A 21,107-nucleotide genomic window follows, 5' to 3' on the forward strand; every position below is an offset into this window, starting at 1 on the left:
GTAGCAAGGTGGAGGAAATAAAATAATGTACTATTAGCATGCATTATTTATATCACCGGAGCACCTAGCAGCCCTAGTCATGGACCTGTTCTACAAACACAGAACAAAAGGACAATCCTAATAATCAAAGTGCCTTACAAACAATCAAGTCTCCTAACACCCTTGTGAAGTTGGCAAGACGTAACTGCATTTTACAGCTATGAAAAGAGTCAGATAGCACAGCTGCCAGTAGCAAAACCAGAATTAGAACTCAGGGGTTTCTGGTTCACAGCCCTGTGCTCTGACCACTAGACCAAGAAACATTCTTCTTTATAGGCCACAAGCATCATGTGGGAGGTTCTGGTGTCCACTACATCTATGACATGTGACTGTAAAAGTCACCTGCCTTTACTGCTTTAAGCCAATGACTCTTTAACCTTTAGAAAACTGTTGCTAATAGAGACTGGAGCTGTGTCTACACAACAGGGTTATGCCACAGCACCTTAGCTATGCTGCTATAATCACTGTAGCATAGACATGGCCTAATTGGGGACATTGGCAGGAATTCTTGCTGTTTAGCCACGGACTGGGAAGCTGAAATGGCTGCATGCCTGTGGACCCTTAAAGAGAATAAGGAACTAGTCAGAATAGACAGGCAGATGGGAAAGAAGAATTCTTTGCAGCTAGGGAGGCAGTGTGGGGTAGTAGATAAAGCATTGGAATATGAGTCAGGAGATTTGGTACTATTTTTGGCTCTGCCACTGAACTGCTGTGTGATCATAAGTAACTCATTTCCCCTCTCCATGCCTCAGTTTCCCTCCCGCCTTTTGTCTTGTTAGATTTTAAATTTCTTTGGGGCAGTGATCATCTCTCACTGTGTGTTTGTACAACACCTAGCACAATGGGTCCCTGGTCTCAGCTGGGGCCTCTAGACTCTTTCACACAGATAATACAGGCAGAACTGGCAACAAGAGATGTGTCAGACTTGGGTAGTCTTGAGAGGGCTTTGTAGCTATCTAAGGGCAAAGAAGAGGAATCAGCTGCACAGGGACAGGGTTGGTTGAGGTTCCTGCAGGGAGCAGAGGACACATTCTCTTTTTTCCTTGCATCGGTCCTTTTCTCTCTACAATAGACGTCTGGACATAAATCTCACTGAGCAAGTTGTCTGGTGGCTTGGCATGCAGCAGTAAGATTTATACAGCATGTCAAGCCAAAATATTTAGAAACAATAATACTTTGGTTTTTACAGAATGTCTTGTATCCATGGATCTCACAGTGCTTTAGAAACGTTCAGCAGGGCACATAAAACAAGGGTGGGGTATCTACATGTCATTACTGGAGATCACAAAACTACAACTTTCGCATGCAGATCTGAGCTCCAGAGTTCGGGGATGTTTTGCTCCCCTTTATACATGGGACAACTGACACGCACAGAGGTTAAGGGTATCATTTCCAAGAAAGGACCCTAATTTTGGGACACCCATGACCTATTTTCAGAAGTGCTGAGCACCCACAACTCAGTTGGAGCTGCACCTGCTCAGCACCTCTGAAAATCAGCCCACGGGTGTCTCAAATTGGATGCCCAAAGTGAATACCCAGAGTGGACACTTGTGGAAATTTTGGCCTTTGGGACTAGCCCAAGGCCACACAAGTGAGCCAGGTGCAGACACAAGACTATATTTTCTGACTCCCACTGGACAACGCTCCTTCTCTGAAACAAACACCAGACAGCCCAGCTCTAACAATACTGCAGACTTCCCTTCAACAACAACACCAGAAGATAAACCACAAACAATTCCATTTGGCAACTGTGGAGTGGATAGTGAGCATAAAGAAGAGATTCCTTTGCAGAGCCTAATGCATGCTGCTTATCCAAATTAGCTGCACAATTACTTCTATCAATGCAAAAATAGTTGAATGTTTTTTCTAGTGCACAGCACTTGAGAGAGACTTAAAATGCAGTGTAATTTGCCACAGTGTATGTCCTGAAGTGGTTTGCTAATGAAAAGAGGATTAAGTTTCCATTATTCTGAATTACCATTTTGTGAAATCACTAACAATATTTTCATTTATATACATATAACCCGTGGGGTGCGGGGGAATATTCCTTCCAACCAAATGCTTAACAAATAAAATTCATTAGATAATGTGCACTTTGCTCTTATTTATGCAAAGAAAGATTAGGGTATAAAATTGCAGATGCCGGAATTTCTATCAGCCTGTGTCTGATGATAAGTCTAAAGATCATCACATTGTCATTCAGAAGCAACAGGTTTTGAACCTAATGGTTATGTCCTGGTTTGCAGAAGGGGTGAACCCTGCAAATGACTCAGGGTGAATAGGGGAAATCATGCAAGGAGCACCAGCCTCAGCTCCCACTGAGAGTTGGCACTGAGTAAAGACTAACTACTAATTAAGAAACTCAGGGCTTGGCCCTAAGGGAATAGACAGCACTCAGCATCTCTGAGGATCAGGCCCTTCACGTACAGCCATCTGTCTGAGTCTTGCATGGCAAGGGGCCGGAGAGTAGCTCAAGAAAGTTATAATACTTGACTCTTCCATAGCACTTTTCCTCCATAGATTCCAAGGGAAGATAATGCATATCAATCTCCCCACCCATTTTCCAGTCAGGGAAACAGAGGCACAGGGAGATGACATGACTAGCCCAAAGTCACACAGTGAATCAGTGACAGAGCTGAGAACAGAACTCAAGTCTCCTGTCTCCCAGTCCAGTACACTCTCCACCCAGTAAATAGCCAGCGGGGCTCGAAGCACACTGCTCAGTGTGAAGGAACTGACTTGGTACAGTGGCATAGCAATTTCTTCTCTCTGGAGCATATCTTAGTTTCTCCTCTGTAAAATGGGGATTCCTATTATTTAATATTTCTACTGAAGGGGCATCTCAACACTCCAGTCACGGATTAGGGTCCTATTGTGCTAGACACTGTACCCACAAATGATGGCCCCACACTCCAAAGACCCTACAATCTAATAAGAGTGCTTCCCAAAAACTCTATGGAAGAAAACGGACATAGAAGTGGTAAGTATTGTTATTCACTGTCAACAGGAGAGAAAAACAAAGCTGAGACACACGTTCTAAGTCTGTCCTATAAAATAGACCGAGCCCTCTTAAAAAAAACAAAAACTGACTTTCCCTGCCATAAATTATGTCTAAGACAAATCAAGTTATCATATTTATATTTGAGGCAGTATCCAGGGGCAAGAGAAGGAAAAGAAATCCAACCAGTTTTTAACCTCTAATCTAAATTCAGGGGGTTGATTTGGGGAGCAATCCTCCCTTAGCTCTGTCTGTCATACATATAGAAGACAATGAAAGGGCAGATTAGAGTGACTTGGTTCTTTGACTGACACTAACCTTTCCTCCCAAATAAATACTTGACAGTAATTAATTCCAGAGCTTGTGCAGCAAGCCAGCTTTTTGTAACTGAAACAACATTATTTCCTACTTAAGTTTAGAATCAAATCTGAAATATATATTTTATTAGGGGAGTATCAACGAATGCTTCCTTGTATTGTAATTCAATTTAAATATCCCCGCAGCAGATAGCATTGGCAGGGGATGAAAGTGCATAGTTTGCTTGAGAGTTCAGGGGAGAATACGGCTTCCCAAGACAACCAGCAGAACTGAGCGCGTCTCAGAAGAGGTTCCATTTTCAGAGTGCTAACAAAGCTTAAAACTGAAACAGTATGTTGCAGTACCACAGATGATCATTTGCAGATGTAACTATCCAGTTTTAAGGTCTGCACTTTAAGTGCAAGACTATCGATGTTACAAATCCATGTTCTGTGGTCACCAGATATAATTACCAGGGACATCTTTCTCTCTCTCACACATAGACTCACTTAAGGAGCCAGGCCTAGAACCTTCATCAGTCCCTCAGTATCAAAATTACAGGCCTCTTCCACTTGAGCTAAGGAGAGCATTCTCCCAGCTAGCACCAGCAATAGGTCCTTTATCCTCAGAGTCTGCCACTAGCAAGGCACAACACTCCTCTCTCACCCACGCAGTTAGAACACATTATGTTGGTGTCTCTGTAAATAACGTTAGACAGCCAGTGTTAAACAGACTGCTGGCATGAGTGTGCTTTAGCCATTAGAAGAAAGAGCTCTCCTCATGAATTATTGCTGAAGGTGCAGAAATAGAACTCAATGCTTCTAAGCTCTGCAAAATACAGTGCAAGGTGGATATGCCAGAACTGTGAGCACTCACGTTTCCTTGCAAAACTCAGAAGCCCGTTTAGCCAAACAACCAGGGCCAGTCTAAGAGGTGGGTGGGCAATCAGGGCAGAAGGCCTGGGGACCAAATCAGCAGGGGTGGGGGGGGGTGCACATTGCTCAACCTTCCCCCTTTCCCTTTCCTTCTCAGCTGGTTGCCCCCGGGGGGTGGGGGGGGGGGGGACAAAAAGGTGGTCGGGGGGGGGGGGGGGGGGGGAGGAGAGAAGGGAGGGAACTCCTAGGACCAGCCCTGCAAACAATAATATATTTTAGGAAGTTTGGCTGAAAGATGGTGTCACAGTTTCCAAGGACTGTGAACCTTTGACCCCTTTGTGGCCTCCATGAGAGCACCCCACTTAAGTCTCAGGCCTGTAGCCATCAGCTTTCTCAGGTCAAGATCCCATGATCCACTCCCTCCAGCTGGGAAAATTAAGCTGCAGAGTCTTGCAGGTCACTGTGATCACCTCAGCAGTCTGACCTTAGCTCAGCACCCTGTGGTATTCTTCTCTGTTGGGCAGCAGCCACCTACCTGGTCTTGCTTCAGGCTAGCTGCTGCCTCATTTTCCTGTCTCTCCGGCTGTATCTCCCCACCTTCCCAGGAAGGGCTCACTGTCATGTCCAAGTCTCTTTCCAGGCAGCATTTTATTCTTCAAACATAGAACTCAGGCAAAAATATCAAACACAAAAAGCAATACCTCTGCCCACCTCTCCTGCTACAGCTCCCAGAGACTTCTCCCATGGCGTCTCTCGCAGCTGAAAGGAGGACACACCATTCCCTTCAGGGCCTACCACAGGAGCCAGTCTCCCTCCTGGAACTCCTCTCAGCTGAGCTCTCTCACCCCTTAATAGGGATCACCTCACACCTTCACAGCGCTGGCTGACCTCAGGTCTTTAGGGGGTGACCAGCCAGCTTCCATAAAGCAAAGTACTATTTAATCAAACAAAAGCATTACAAAAAACAAAAACTTTAAACACAATAAACAGCTTATGTACATGTCTAGCTTACCAGATGTCCCCCATCTTCTATATGGAGAACCTCTCACAGGGCCTGTCCTCCTTGGTCAGTTTCATGCCAGTTCTTGGATTGGGTGAGAGTAACCTTTTCCCCTACATCAGAGTGGGCACTTTATATGGTTTCCTGTTCTCTGGAACCAGGTCAGACCAAGCTATTCAATTTCCCCTAGTGAGATGGGCCTTGTTATCTGCCTAGGGATGTAAGGGTTTGCATTCATTATTTCCCCTCTCTCCCCACAGCGATTTTAATCCCTGCAGGAAACTCTTTAGCTCTCCAAGAACCCAGAATACAATCCTGAGCCCATAAAGATACGTATCACTTTTATAAAGCTGATGCAATAGTCTTTGGATAGTCCATGTGTCCATAATCTGTGTCACAGCTGGATCCCAGTGCTAGTGAAAATGAGCCCAGTTTCTGAACAAAGGTACACACATCCCAAGCAAAAAGGAGCTTCACAATCCTGCATGTGGTTCAATAGAAAATAGCCATTTTTGTTGAATTTTGTGGAAAAGCAACATTTCATAGGCACCATTTCCGCCCCTCCAAATATCAGTGAACAAATCCAGTAGCTAATTTAGACGAGTTTGGGGGAGCCAGTCCAGGGTACTTTGCCTGCAAGGAGTGTGGGTTTCTAGCCACTGGGAGGCAGACTGACATTTTTGGGAGGATGGAGTCCTATTCCGTCACCTCCCTCTGCTATGAACCTCCTTTTCCAACTGAACTGCCCATCACTGCTGCCTATTGCTTAGACTCATGACCAGCAGTGGGGACTGCTGGTTGTATGAGGAAAGCAGGCAGGTTTTATGATCACAGCATACACATAGAGAAGTTAGAGAAGAACAAATACTTTTGCTGGAAGGTTGCAATGTAACACTACTACAATTCTTAGAATTTAGAACAAGAAAACCAAAAACACAGAGACACTAAGCAGGCTGCTCCCAAATTCAGAGGCACAACTCACCCCACTATACTCTAGATTGGCTCAGGTTGCACACGTCTCTACAGAGCCCCCTTCATCTACAAGCAAGACCAGGAAACTCCAGAGTAATTAAAGGGAAAGCTCTACAATTTGAGTACAGGTTTCTGCAGGGAGATGGAAAAAACAATAGAGACAACAGGGGAGAGCGAGTGGGCAAGGCTAGCAGCTGGGCAAGGCATGTGGACAACATGGAGGAAGGAAAGTTGGTTTCCAGTTGATGTTTGGGAAGGAGGGGAAAAAAGGAAGGAAACATTGAAGACAAAAACAAAACAACCCTCCCCCTACCACCATTTTAATTTAGTGCTCCAAGGTGAGACTGGGAGAACCAACACATACAGGGCAACAGAATTAAACTGTATTCAGAACACTTTGGATAGAATCAGTGCAGACCTATTGCCTTTTGCCCACTCCCATATTCTAAGGATTTTGGCTCCATAGAGAGGAACACTTGCGCTGACTTCAAGCACAAAGAACAGATCAAACTTCGAGATGAACCCAGAATTCTAGCTTCTAAAGACAGGGTTTGACGTGGAGATCAGCTGCACAGAGTAACATTCCACAGGCAACTCACAGAACAAAGGCTCTCTTTGCCTTTGGTAACCTTACTGTCCATGAAAGAAGAACAAGAGAGGCATTACAATCTCTGTGTGCTTTGCAAGAACCCTCCTATGATATGCTGCCTGGATCTATGGCACGAGCATCCTTTTTGTAGTATGCAATGTCTCGGAGGCAGCATGGGTATGAAGCTAAAGTTGTGTCAATTTGGACTGAACGTGACTCAAATATACATTTACCACTTGCCATTTGCGTCCCTGCTGTCTCTGATCCTCTACTGGGGATGTACTGGGTCAATAAAGAGGTTGCTCTTTAAAACATGTTCTAACTACATTAATAGCTCCAACTCACTATAGTCCAGATTGAAATTACCGTGCCAATTCCCCTGAAATGTTTTGGTTTTTTTCTTAATGTGACTAGACTAGATTGAAAGTAGTGGGAATCTGAGAGCCAGATTCTCAGCTGGTGCAGACCAGCACTGTTGTGTTGGAAGGCTGGCTCAAGGTAATTTTCCAACAGACAGAAAGGTTTCTGTTTGGCTTTGGCTAGGTTAGGATTGAATGTTTTTAGTTAGATCACGTTAGCTAACATATGCGATGGGTGTGTCTCCACCAGGAAAAAGGTGTGTTCTTCCCAGAAGGTAAAATCCTAATGACAAAGCAGTTTGTAGTTTTCACATGTGTCAGCAGGTCAAGTTAAAGCCTAGGCTCATAGGGTACATCTACACTCCATTAAAGAAAACCAGTGGCACAGAGCAGCTGTCCAGAGTCAGCTGTTTCAGGCTTGTGGGGCTCAGGCTGCAGGGACTGTAAAATTGCCATGTGGACATTCAGGTTTGGGCTGAAGCTCAGGCTGTGAGATCGAGACTCTCATACCCTGGGCTCCAGTCTGAGTCCAATGTCTACACTGCAATTTTATAGCCCTGCGAGGCCAAGTGCTCGGGGCTCTGAGACTCACTGCCATTGGTCTTTTATCGCAGCATAGACCTTAGGCCTTAACGTGTGTGAAACCTACACATTGCCTTGTCCTCGTTAGGATTTCACCTTGAGTTAACTAACAAATGTTTCAAGTACACACCTTTTCTCCTAGTGAAGACACCGGCTTAGTGAAAAGTAGGGAAGGAGGGGGAGATTGGGATGATAAGGAAAGAGAAGAAGCCATCTTGGCATCCATCACTGGACAGACACAAGGGGCCAGAGCTCTTGCAAGCTGAGAAAGATGGGTCCTTCAACAAAAGGGGTTGGAGACTCTGGGACAAAAGATTGGTAAGAAATCTATCTTGAACCAAAGCTGTAGCTCATTAAGTCTTAGCCATTAGAAACCATCTTTTTATTTTTGTTTGTAACTCTAATTTTATTTCATCCCTTAACCTATGCTCTTTTGTTAATAAACCTGCTTTACCTTTAATCTAAACCAACCCAGTGCTGAATGGAAGTAATTGTTAACTCCAGTTAATGTGGAAAGTGACTGGGCATTGTCTGTTCAAAGGAGCAAACCAACCTGATTATCCCTCTGAATGGTCCAGAAAAGGGCTGGACTTTGCAGAGCACATGGTTTGGGGAAAATGTGGGACTGGGGGGTGTTGGGGTTATCTTGCTAGGTATAACCAAACCCAGTGGAAACTGGAGCAGGGCTGTTGTGTTGTAGGCAGGCTGCTGGGATCGGAGCGCTGAATCGGGATTGCAAAGCCCACAGACACTCGGGGAACTACACATTCGTCTGCTGGCTGTTGGTGTCTGGGCTGTTAGCCACAGCAGCAGAGCAGTTAGGGCACCCAGGGTTACAGGGCAGGCAATGACACAACCCCTCACTGGTCTGGGTCGCACCCCACAACATGGCGGTCTATGACCACAGATGAGAATTAAAACTCCTCTTTAACTGAAGATTGCTCCCTTTGTTTAGCATGCAGCCTTTCCGAGCGTGCAGATGGCAGTCACGCTTGCACTCCTGAGAGCAGGTTCAGTCGGTCACACCTGCTATTAGTGCCCTGCAGCAACAGGGCAAACTAGGAAGCCTGGAAACAGTCACTTAAATGTTCAGTATGCAGAGCCGCGTGAAAAGTTTAATAGAGTAAAACAAGGGCACGCCAAGGCCAGCCTTAGGGACAAACTCAGCCACTCTCTGATTTGCTGTATGTTAGATAAAGGTGCAGCCTGTGGAGACTAATGACTAACAACCTGGAGTCCAAGTCTTACCAGAAGAGACCATTGCGATTGTTTAGTCTGACCTCCAGAGAGGCCATAGAACTTCCCTGAATGGATTCCTGTGCGAACTAGGGCAGATCGTTTAGAAAAAATGTCCCATCTTGATTTTAAAATTTCCACTGATGGTGAAAATTCCCTTCACTGGCTCTTTGGAGGCCTGCGGGTGGGGTTTTCAGAAGCACCTGAGGTCAGCTGAACTGTAACCCCTGACTTTCCTGGGAGCAAACTACCTGTGGGAGCAGAGTTGGGCCAACGCTGAGCGCTTTGGAAAGTCTTCACTGCGAGCAAGTTTATCCAATGAGCTACTTCTAATTCCTCTCTCAAGGGAGCCAGCAGTACAAACGAATTCCGATTGTGGGGGCTGCATCTGCCAGAGAGGTGTCTATCATTATACACAGCTCCAAATCCAGGCATGTTGGCTGTGTTGCTCTCAGTGTCACAAAGGGGGGTGGGGGGGGGCTTTACCAGAGTGGACCCGGCTGCCTTTGACACTTCTCCCAGCTTTCTATTCTTTTTATGGTTGCATTTTAGTTACTGTCACGAACCAAGTATACAACGCCATATTATCCCCTGGGGACAAGATGTCTTCAGCAGATTTGAACATCATGAAGAAAAGTGCCTACGCAGCAGTGAAAGTGGACCCCGACGGAGACTATTATACCCCCGGCACATTTGAACTGGAGCGGCTCTTCTGGAAAGGCAGCCCAAAGTATACTCACGTCAATGAAGTCTGGCCTAATCTCTACATAGGAGATGAGTAAGTGATAAACGCAACCCACCAATGGAGCCACAGGGGTTCCTACCCCACATTCTGTTAGCCAGCACATAAGCTGTTGCTGGCAGCCCAAACCAGTGCTCAGTATAGGAATAAGGCAGCCTCAGCCCTTTTCAGGATACACAAAAGCAAAGATTTCCCCTTCTAGTTTTCAAGCACCACAGCCCAAAGAAAAGGTTTTAATAGCCATGTAGGCATCTCTCCTTACCAAGGATTACAGTAATGGTGCAATAGTGACAGCAGGACAGGTTGCAGCATTTGTGGGTAGTCATGTACTATTTTTAGATGGTTAATTTCAAGGAGTAATTTGTCATTTATTACCAAGTGACAGTCCCTCTGTCATGTTGAGTGAAGGGCACAGGCTGAGTGCACAGAACCATGCGTGGGAGTGGCTTTAACCTGAAATGGAATTGTTGGAAGTGATTGAAGAGTCTTCCCAAAAGCTGGAAACATTTCAGTGTTGGTAAGTCACAGCCTGGCTGGGGGCAGGGGAGTGTGTCAAGGAGGAACAGGGGGGCTCTTGTGCATTAAAACTATCCAGGCATTAAACAAATTTGTCCTTATTCATAGGGCTAGGCTACTTTGAACTCGTTCTCAGCTGCAGGGTGCATCTCACTGCTCTTAGCAAATGAACGTGAAAGCACAGGATTAATCTGGAAATGGCTATAATATTCTGTTATACAGAACTGGCTCCATACACAGACAATCAAACCTGTCTGCAGAGCAGGAGAGCTTTTCTTAACCCTTAGGCACTATTGGTCGAATTCCAATTTTCCCCCTACTCCCTTCCCTAATGGGATATTTATTTTACATCATTACTAAAAGGCAAAAGCTGCAGCCCCACCAACTCTGAAGTATTCATAATATTTTTAAAAGGTCCTAAATTCATCTCCTGCCAGATTATAAAAGTGGAAAGATAAACAGCTTTTTAAAAATGTTATTTGACTCCCAATATTGTTGACCAATTAATTCTGTGGCACCAGAAGCAATAGAAAGACCCTCCTGAGAGATCTGGGCTATAAGCATCCAGAGGCTAACACTTTACAGAAGAATTTTTTTCCCCCCAAGTGTAGCGATAGTCTGGCCAACAAGCTCAGGGACAAGGGGGGGAAGTGGGGAGTGATTTTTGTTTCATGCTAGATTTTTTTAACCCAAGATTCAGCAAAAGCAAAATGGGCTCTGTTAAATTCACCTGGCACTTTCTTTTCCCTTCCGGAATTATTTTTAAACATAATAGGTGGAAGTATTCTTCACTTGTCTTTGTGATGAGTCTTCAACTCTGCCCCTTTGAGCTGGTGCAGAGAGGCCCAAGTGGCCAATCAGAACATTCAGGGTCCCTAGACACAGGCCACCATCTACCAACGGTTATTTTTCCAACCACAATTGTTTCTGTAATTCTGCCTTGTTACACCTCGAATTTGAACATCTATAAAATAAATGCTAAGAATAAAGCACTTGTCCACTAGAGCAATTAATCAGGGAAACAAAACAGAAGCCCCACTACTTTACATGAGAATATTCAGAGATACGTTGTTCACTTAGCTGGGGTTGGCTGTTGAGAGAGTATCTTTTGGGGGGCAGAGCACACTAACTCCTAAGAAAATGGGGCAAGCTTTTAAGAATAGGTGGGAAAGGGTCACATGATGGCAGCACTGCAGGTAAAAGCCATTGGGTCAGAAGACCTTGCTAGCCCATCCCTGAAGCATGGGCTTCACAATGAAACATTTTCCCCACACTATTAGAGGCAGGGAAAGAAAGCCATATGAGAAGGAGAGATGATTGAGGATCAAGGGGGAAAGGAAAGAAATAAAGGAGGAATGGAAACAGATGAGGCCCAGCTTCACTAGGCTGATGGCCCACAAAAAATTAATTCTTTAGCTAGGGCTCCAGTTCACATAGGGTCCAGCCTCCAGTCCTCAAGGATTTGGGACAGGAACTGATCACCAGGCAGGACTCTGGCCCCATTACTGGGACAAGGTGGCAGTTAGGAAGCAGATGAAGTCCAGGATAATGGGGCCATAATAATCCATGTATACACAACTCCACATGCTGGCACATTGGCAGTGCTGCTCTCAGTGTCCAAAGTGTCTTTATTAGAGTGGACCTGATTTGCTTTGACACTTCACCCAGCTTTATTTTCCCTTTTAGTTATTTTTATGTCCTACGCCAGGGGTGGCCAACCTGTGGCTCCGGAGCCACATGCGGCTCTTCAGAAGTTAATATGCGGCTCCTTGTTTAGGCACCGGCTCCGGGACTGGAGCTACAGGCGCCAACTTTCCAGTGTGCCGGGAGGTGCTCACTGCTCAACCCCTGGCTCTGCCACTGCTCCTGCCCCCACTCCACCCCTTCCCCTGAGCCTGCCATGCCCTCACTTCTCTCCCTCCCCGCCACGAGCCTCCTGCATGCCACGAAACAGCTGTTTGCCGGGGCTGCCGGTGGGTGAGAGGCACTGGGAGCGGGGGCGGGGGGAGCTGATGGGAGGATGCTGGCATATTACTGTGGCTCTTTGGCAATGTACATTGGTAAATTCTGGCTCCTTCTCAGGCTCAGGTTGGCCACCCCTGTCCTAAGCATTGAACACAAGATAAGCCCCTTGGAACAAGATGACCTTATTTGTGACCAACAGCTTCCGCCCTCAACTCATCAGTGAGCCTCGTTTTAGGGCCTGGTTGAAGAACTGGTCACCAAATAGCTACTGTGGAAAAGGCAACAGATGTCAGGTTCATTTCGGATCCTTATCAACCAGGCTAAATTAAGGGCTGCCCTTAGAAGAATTTAGTGGCATGCTCATTACAAATCAAATGTACACACACATACTGTATGTGTGTATATATATCTCCTCGATATGTTTCACTCAATATGCATCCGAAGAAGTGGGTTGTAGCCCACGAAAGCTTATGCTCTAATAAATTTGTTAGTCTCTAAGGTGCCACAAGTACTCCTGTTCTTTTTGCGGATACAGACTAACACGGCTGCTACTCTGGAACACACATACAGAGTTTATCTTCAGAGCCTCCACATCTGGGCCTCATTCCTGCCTTCTGCATTTCTGAGGTTAACAGCCACTGCTTATGGAAATGCCAATTAATTATCCTGACTACATAACCACAGCATTATTCTAATGCAACACAGGCTATCATGGAGCCCTGTGAGGCCACTCATTCCTTTTGTTACAGGACTCCGCTGCAGCTGTTTCCCAGAGGCAATGAAATCCCCATGAGGCCTGTCAGGCCCAGAATAATCAAACCCTCAAGTTTAACATCCTGTGTTCAGCTCCAATTGAAGTTTTCCTCCAGCAAGTTCTAAAGACTTTTAAGACCAGACCTTGGAGACGATAGGAGCCTCCCAGTGACAGGAACAGAAATAGGCTTTTGGTTCATCCATGACCAGGATTAGTAACATGTAGATCATCTTCAATAGGATAGGGAGCTGCTTTGTTTTGTTTCCTTCTTTTAACAGCACTGTTTGATGTGAGGCACATGTCTTCTTCAGGTGGCCTGGTTGGCTGATCCACAGCCATAGGGTACAACCAAAGCACAAGCAAAACTGGGGCTCAGAGGGAAACCCAGCTCCTAGTGCAGAGCCAGAAAGTAGAGATGGTAGCTGCCAAATTGCCCATCACTATGGCTGTGATTCTGGCTTAGATCCAAAACTAAAAAAGGCCCATTTTCTGGTTCCAGAGTACCATTCACAAGCTTTCAGCTAAAGATGATGTTGGTCTCCTAAGATCTTGGCCTCATCTGACCTCATCCCCAGCTCTGATCAGGCCTCAAGGTCTGAACCCTAGCCAGAACCTAATCTATATCTGAACACTGTCTCATTGGCCTGTCTCTACCAAAAAGAGAAACTAATCAAGAGATCCCTCCTTACATAATACATTTTAAGACTAACTTCCAGCTGCAAAGCAGAGTCAAACTCCTGTAGGTTTGGTGAAAGGGAGCCTTCTCTATAGTTCAGCTGGTAGAGCTGACAACCATGCTTGCTACGAGGGGCGTGGTCTGAGAACTGACTCAGGCAATTAAGTGTGCAGGTAGCGCACATGGAGAGATCATCTAGAAGATAGGAGACTGTGCTAATTAAGCACACACTGAGTGTTTAGCCACCCATTGATTGACTCCCTCCCCTTCCTGAAGGATTTTGTCTGGCAAAGTGATGTGGCTACGTATCAAGAGAAATGCCATTTGGATTAGTTCAGAGGAAATCAGATGGGAATTGGCTCAGTGCAATGCACAGGTACTTCACACTGTTTAGAACATATGAACTCTTAGGACATCCACTGGTATTAATCACATAAAAATAGAAACATTCCAGGTCGTATTAGTGACCCAGGAGGTAGAAACATGTACACACAATGGAGAGGGTGTGGGATCATTTTATTTTAAAAAGAAAGAGACACACATGTTGGAAGGTTTCATTGTAATATTAGCATAGTCATCTGGCAGTCTTAGTGGAGGCTTTATGAGCTGGAAGGTAAATATGTAACTCTATACAAAACAATCTCTCAGGGACAAAAAGTGATGATATGGACTTGAGCTTTAAATGCCAAGATACAAGCAGCACTGGCAGTTTACCCTGCCAGTCCTCCTCACAAATCATTTTGGTCTCCAGCTGATTTGCAACAGTTGAAGCAATAAGGAAGAGTGTCAAAGTCTGAAATTAATTGTCTATGTCAAAAATGTTTCAAAACTCTCATGCTTTTGATGTGGGGAAGGTTAAGAGGAGTTTCCTTGCCTATCACAACATCTACAAAACCTCAGTCAGTGGATTTGCTTTGGGCACTGGATTGCTCAGTGAACCCTGGCTTTCCCCACTCAGCAACTGATGAGTTCCTCTGGTTGTGAAGAACTTGCTAGGTAGTTTGCAGAGGGGAAAAAATTGCTCCAATTCATGCATCTGTGAAGACAATGCAATGCCTTGTGGGGGACAAATGCTACATTATCTCTACTTAATCTGCAGCCAGCAGTGCTACTCTAGATGCAGGAGAAGTTGAGGAAACTTTAGGCCCAGTATTTGCGGAGATTGTCAACAGCTGCCTTAGTAATGGCAGGTTGCAGACCACTCTTAAGGAAACAGAGGTACTGTCTATATTCAGGAATTCCTCATTTGACACTGAACATCTGGCAAATTAGTGCCCTGCCCCTAGCCTTCCCTTGGTGGTTAAAAATACTTGAAAATTTATGAAAAGACAATTCCTTCCACAGTATCTCATTGCCTCAGATTTTCTTAACCCTTGTCAATCTGAGTATTAACTTGAGTATGATACAAACTAAGAAAGCAGCTGTTTGTGTTGCTCAATGATCTCCCTCAAGTGCTGGATAACAGATGAGTGTCCATAATGCTATTAGATACACCAGCCGCCTAGTGAGATAGCACTGACTATGAAATGCTGTTGACTTACCTGGGGGCTATAGGAGGAGTAAATAGTGTTGCTCTGTGCATTTCTTGTTGAGTGATCTCAGAGGGTAGACTTTGCTTCCTGCAGGGCACTCAGAGGTTTTCACAGGGCTCCATCTTGTCCCTCCCCATTTAACACTTGTGTGAGGCCATTGGGAGGGTGAATGGAGAATCATGGTGGTGTCTTCAGTATGTGGATGACACCAGGCTTGTGTTTCTGTCTCTTCTGACCAGATGGCGCAGTTGAGCATCTTCCCCAGTGTCTGGCTGAGACTAAAGCACGAATGAAGGCTGGGTTATTGGTGCTCATGAGTGAGGTGCCAATGAGAGCGGTGGCGATGGTGGGCTGGGGTAAACAAGAGAAAGGGAAGGGCAGTATTATTTTATTTTGCAATAAGGGTTAGCTAACTGTTGCTGGGATGAAATAGAATTTGTAGCAGGACTTGTCTTTTTGCTATGAACTTTTATTTTAAATGAAGATCACAAGCTTGGATGGGCACCATCTTTTTGTCCTTGTATAAATCTTAAAGAAATAAGTACTATTCTTCAAAGAAATGGCTGCAATTGAATTATATTTTTGATTGGGCCATTTCCCCCCAACTCAGTACTAGGCAACATGTTCTGAGGTGTGCATATAATCTAAAGTAAAAAGGGATTTCATCTTCTATTTTCCCCATATGAGGGTCATTCCCATCTCAAGCACCCCATTTTGTCACAGAACTTTACAAACACATTGATGGGTCCATCTGCCTCATATTCCACTATAGAGGCCCTGACTTTGTAAAGAGCTGAGCCCCTGCTTAAAGGTTTTGCTGCATAAGGATGGACTTGAGCACACGCTTGACTTTGAGCATACACTTAAGTGCTTTGCTGAATCAAGGCCACCGTACCCAGTATATCTCTTGTTATTAAAAGGCCTGGTGGGTTTTTACTCAGGGACCCAAACTTTCCTCAATGCCTCCCTTCCTAGACTGAGATGTATTGTCACTTTCCTAATTATCTCCCAATACAGTACTTCACCTTCCCTGCTCTGAAGTGCATTCAAGGCAGACATTGAAGATCATAATGGCTTATGCCATGTAAAAAGAAATCAAGCGCTAAAACCCAGATGGCCCAGAAGAGTAAAATGAAAGCGATTGGAGGATGTCAAATGCTGATAGTTTCACCTACGCTGGGCATTTAGAGCGAACTTTTCCTGGCATTGTGGCTTTATGTTCAATTATTACCAGAGAAATAGAAATATCTATCACATTTACAAGGCAATAGCATCACATAGGGAGGGAGTAAGACAGAAAACTCTTAGCTGGACTATTAAACTCAGGTGGAGAGCTAATTGCAAGAGGAAGAACTTCTGTGTCATGTGCTAGCTCAAAACAAATTAAAGATTGAATTATAAACCCTTGAACAAGGTTTATAATTCACACTAACAGCCTTTGTGTGGCCCTAGCTCACTAGCTGCCTTACCCAGTTGGTGTTGGGAGGTATTCATGTTTTACATACTCTTTCCTTTCATCTAAAATGCTATTACTACAGTAGCAGCGTAAGAAGATGGAACAAAAGGAAACACACACATCTTGTGATATACCCAAGAGTTCTAATGATGTTAAAACACAAAAGCACTAAACTATGAACTGAGATTTTCACAAGTGATTCATGATTGTCGGTGCTTCTACAGGTACATCTACACCAAAGTTTTGGGTTGTGCTGTAAATCAACCCAACTGCTTACCAATTATCTTGAGTTAATTGAGATGTTTGTAAATTCTAGTGTGTGCACTGCACAAATATTTGTTCCTGGTCATGGTTGTGTGAGCTACGACTGGGAACACTATTTGCATTCAGAAATGTGCATGAGCTTCTACATCAGAATTTACAATCATGTTAGTTATCTCAAGATCATTGACAATCAAAGCGACAAAGAGTCCCGTGGCACCTTATAGACTAACAGACATATTGGAGCATAAGCTTTCGTGGGTGAATACTCACTTCCTCAGATGCAATCAAGTCACTTCAGTTAAAGCAAGACCAAAACCTATCACTACTATTTATTATTTGTAGAACCTAGGAGCCCCAGGTACAGACCAGGATCCCATTGTACTAGGTGCTGTATAAACAGAAAAAAAATGGTTTCTGCCCCAAACAGCTTAGAAACTAAGTATAAGAAAAGAGACCACAGATGGAGACAGATGGGGGCATGCAAGGAAACAATGAGACATTATTAGTCAGTATGATCGGCAGTGGTCTCACCTTGCCAGCAGCCTACCTGTTGTAAAGGGCCTACGGTTGCCAATTTTGGTTGGACGCATTCCTGGAGCTTTCATCACACGACAATCTTTAGTTAAAAATTGATCTTTAGTTCCTGGAGACTCCAGGGCAATCCTGGAGGATTGGCAACCCTAAAAGGGACCGATTATCAAAGGGCTAATCTGCAGCACATTCTGAAAATTCTTTACGATATCTCAAGTTGGGCACTCAAAATCACTAGGCACTTTTGAAAAATCTTGGCCTGAGGACCTGATCCTTTGTTACTATGAATGGCAAAACTTCAGTTTAAGCCAATAGGAGCAGGTTATAAATACAGAACCTCTTGCTAGCGGAGGGAAGAGGTCCTGTTAAGGACCTAACACAGCTTAGTTACTGGAAAGGGAAATCACACCATTTAAGCTTGCTGGAGCTCTCTAAAGAAGAAAGCAAAACAGCATACGAGGTGGAAGCAGTGGCTGTGGAGTGATTTAACCATTTATATTTTTCACAAAGATAGTGTGCTCAATGCTGTACAGAACAAAAGCACAAAGTCCTGGCCCTGCAGAATATGCAACGTACTAGAAATCATAGGAAAAGTTCCTGGTATAAGCCTTCTACAGAAATTACAACTAACCCTTTCAGACGGAGGCAGCCAAACCCATATTGAGGCATCTAAATACATAGTCTTACCTGCAGAGGTGCAGAGAGCTCACAACTGGATCTGCAGGTGTGCATTCCACTGAAAGTCGGGCATTTATTAAGGCACCAGTTCAGTAAAGCGTATGCTTAAATTCCACTGAAGTAAGTGCAATCTAAACACGTGCTTAAGTGCTTTGCTAAACTGGCATCTTAATGCCCAGAAATGGATCTGAATGCTTAACTTTGAGCACTCACGTTTGAAAGTTTTCTAGTTTTAGCAGCTAAAGAAGGAACGGTTTGATCTGGGCCCATATTAAACAACTGGTTATGGGACAGGCACCAGTGGGAATAAATGGCCTTTTCTGTGGTAACCTTGCCTGCAAAAGGTCAGTTCTGAACTCGAGCAAGTCCATAGAAGAGCACTCAATACAGCAGAGTTTAAAGCAGTTGACCCGAGAGGCTAAGCTAAGAGGAAGGCGAGGATGACAGACAATTTAACATCAGCCTGCACAAAGCACTAAAGAGCACGATAGAGAATAATCCTTCATTGGCAGGATGATGGTCTAGACAGACCTCAGAATGTCTCTTCTGTATCTTATATCTATGATTAATTCAGAGCAAAAGAGGGACTCACAATGATAACAGATTTTGTTTATCACACCGTAAGCATTTGTAATGTTTAAGATGGATCAGTTGCTCCTCTTCATCCAATCTCAACTGACAGAATGGCTACATGAATAAATACATACCCAATATGCCTCTGCTAATATAAGGGGTTAGTCCAAACTGATCAAGAAAAATTATACTAAAGCTTCAGGACATAGTCAACAGCAGGCAACAGGAAGGAACTCATCCTCTAGCCCCAGCCTCAAAATATGCTTGCCCACGACGCCTTTGGAAAAAGGAAGGGCAAAGAGGAGTGCTTTCCACTGAAACTTCAGGTATTGTCTATTGCCAGGATACTGCAGTACGTATACCAGTGGGCAGCTCCAATAGCATAGACCCCCATGTCCGTAAATCTAAAGAGCCCTGGGAGGTTTCATTTAGGTACTGTAAGGAGAAGTAGAATGGAAGTGACTATGCAGATATAGAAATACCATGCTAATCTGGGAGTGGCTATGATAAACCCTGTGTTAACCCTTGGGCTTGCCCAGAACACACTAAATGTTTTCCGGAGCCTGAGCAGACGCTGACTTATCTGAGCACTGATGCTGTTAATAAAAAAGCACTGTGCCTTCACTCTGACAAACGAGACTCCTGTGTGCTCACTAAACATTACGGCCACTGAACACTTAAATGCGAGATCTCAGAGCCATGCAACGCACTATAACTAAGGCTCTCTACTGGTATAGTATCTGCATCTAAGTTGGTTGCAGTGTTGTTGTAGCTATGTTTGTCCCAGGATAGCAGATGCAAAAGCTTTTGAGCTACACAGATCTCTTCTTCAGGTCCTTTGTAGCTCAAAAGCTTGCCTCTCTCACCAGCAGAAGTTGGTCCACTGAAAGATATTACCTCACCACCTTGTCTAATATTTGCATTTAAGGCATTAATTTCTGACAGTCTCCTGAGAACCCAGTCAAGGAAACAGGAAAATTACATCCCAGATGAATGTTGCAGTGTCAAATGTTAATATGTCTGTCATGTGACCTATTGTTTGACTCAAGAGAGTAGGCTAAGTCACCTGCCCTGGCCTTCTCCCCAGAAAACTATTTCATCTTCTTTTTGAAGTCAGGGTCAGCTTTAGAATCATAGAATATCTGGGTTGGAAGGGACCTCAGGAGGTCATCTAGTCCAACCCCCTGCTCAAAGCAGGACCAATTCCCAACTAAATCATCCCAGCCAGGGCTTTGTCAAGCTGGGCCTTAAAAACCTCCAAAGAAGGAGAATCCACCACCTCCCTAGGTAACCCATTCCAGTGCTTCACCACCCTCCTAGTGAAAAAGTTTTTCCTAATATCCAACCTAAACCTCCCCCACTGCAACTTGAGACCATTACTCCTTGTTCTGTCATCTGGTACCACTGAGAACTGAACTCTAGGCACCGTTCCAAGCATGTGCTTGGGGCGGCACTTTTCAAGGGGCGGCACTTGGTTTGTTTGTTTGTTTTTGCTTCAGTGGCGGCACCCCCCCCCCCCCCCCCTTTTTTTTTCTTTTTTTGCTTGGGGCGGCAAAAAACCTGGAGCCAGCCCTGTTTAAAGTATCAATCTTTTTGATAGTATTGTAACGGAGTTACTCTGTGCTCGCTAGGTCTCTATGTGGGGCACATCTACATGGAGCCCCCAACGAGCGGGGCACTCAAGTTGTATGAACTGTAAATAATTTCTCAGTTCACTGGCAATTCTGAAAAAAAAATTACCATCTTGGGTTGATCCGAAAACAAATTATTTTTGAAATTTTCAGCAAATCAAGTAGTCAGAAAAAAACGGTTTTGGGTCAAATGAAACATTTTGTTCAACATCGGCTGAAATGTTTTGCTTCTGAGCGTTTTAAATGTTTTTAAATTTATAAAAATAAAACAAGTAAATTTTGAAAGTCATTCTGAATCAAAAAACGTGAAACAGTTAGTATAGAAATGAAATGTTTAGATTTGTTTGGAATTATTTTTAGTTTTATTTTCCTCTGAATCAGTTTGACATATTCTACACAAAGCCACAAAATGTTTCAGTCAACCAAAATCCGCATTTTTCCCCAAAAAATTTCAGTCGAAAAATTTCACCCAGTTCCGTGGCTCCTCCTAACCATCTCGGGAAGTAGCTCTGAGAGGAAGTTCAGGGGGGTGAGCATACTTCCTGCCTGGGGGAGTAGATGAAAGTGTGTTTGAGCAGTAGCGGCAGCAGGAGACTGCACTGACTCTGGGCTCTCCTCCAATAACAATGCTGTGTCTCTATTGTTCACTGAGCTCGCGGCTGTGTAATTGTTCTGGGGACTCTGCTAGATTGTGCTAACCCACCAAAACAAAGAGCCCACGGTAACAACAGTAGAAACTGACCGCACAGTCTTACCATGTATAAAACACACAGCTTATTAGACACTGCTGCTAAACAATGCTCTTGTGTGGGAGCAATTAGAGCTATGTGCCTTGATGCAGC

At 44.4% G+C, this 21,107-nt stretch overlaps 1 protein-coding gene across 1 annotated transcript in view; it reads left to right on the forward strand.

Moving 5' to 3' along the window:
* The window catches only part of LOC115271126 (dual specificity phosphatase DUPD1-like), a 31,414-nt gene that overhangs the window by 3,297 nt on the left and 7,010 nt on the right, over positions 1 to 21,107 (forward strand). The window contains exon 2 of the mRNA XM_026653787.1: positions 9,500 to 9,725. Coding sequence (XP_026509572.1) covers positions 9,550 to 9,725 — 176 coding nt within the window. The 5' untranslated portion in view covers positions 9,500 to 9,549. The remainder of the gene's footprint in view (positions 1 to 9,499; positions 9,726 to 21,107) is intronic.

This window comes from Terrapene carolina, unplaced genomic scaffold (assembly GCF_002925995.2).
Source record: "Terrapene carolina triunguis isolate 2854851 unplaced genomic scaffold, T_m_triunguis-2.0 Scaffold148, whole genome shotgun sequence".
Taxonomy (NCBI): domain Eukaryota; kingdom Metazoa; phylum Chordata; order Testudines; family Emydidae; genus Terrapene; species Terrapene triunguis.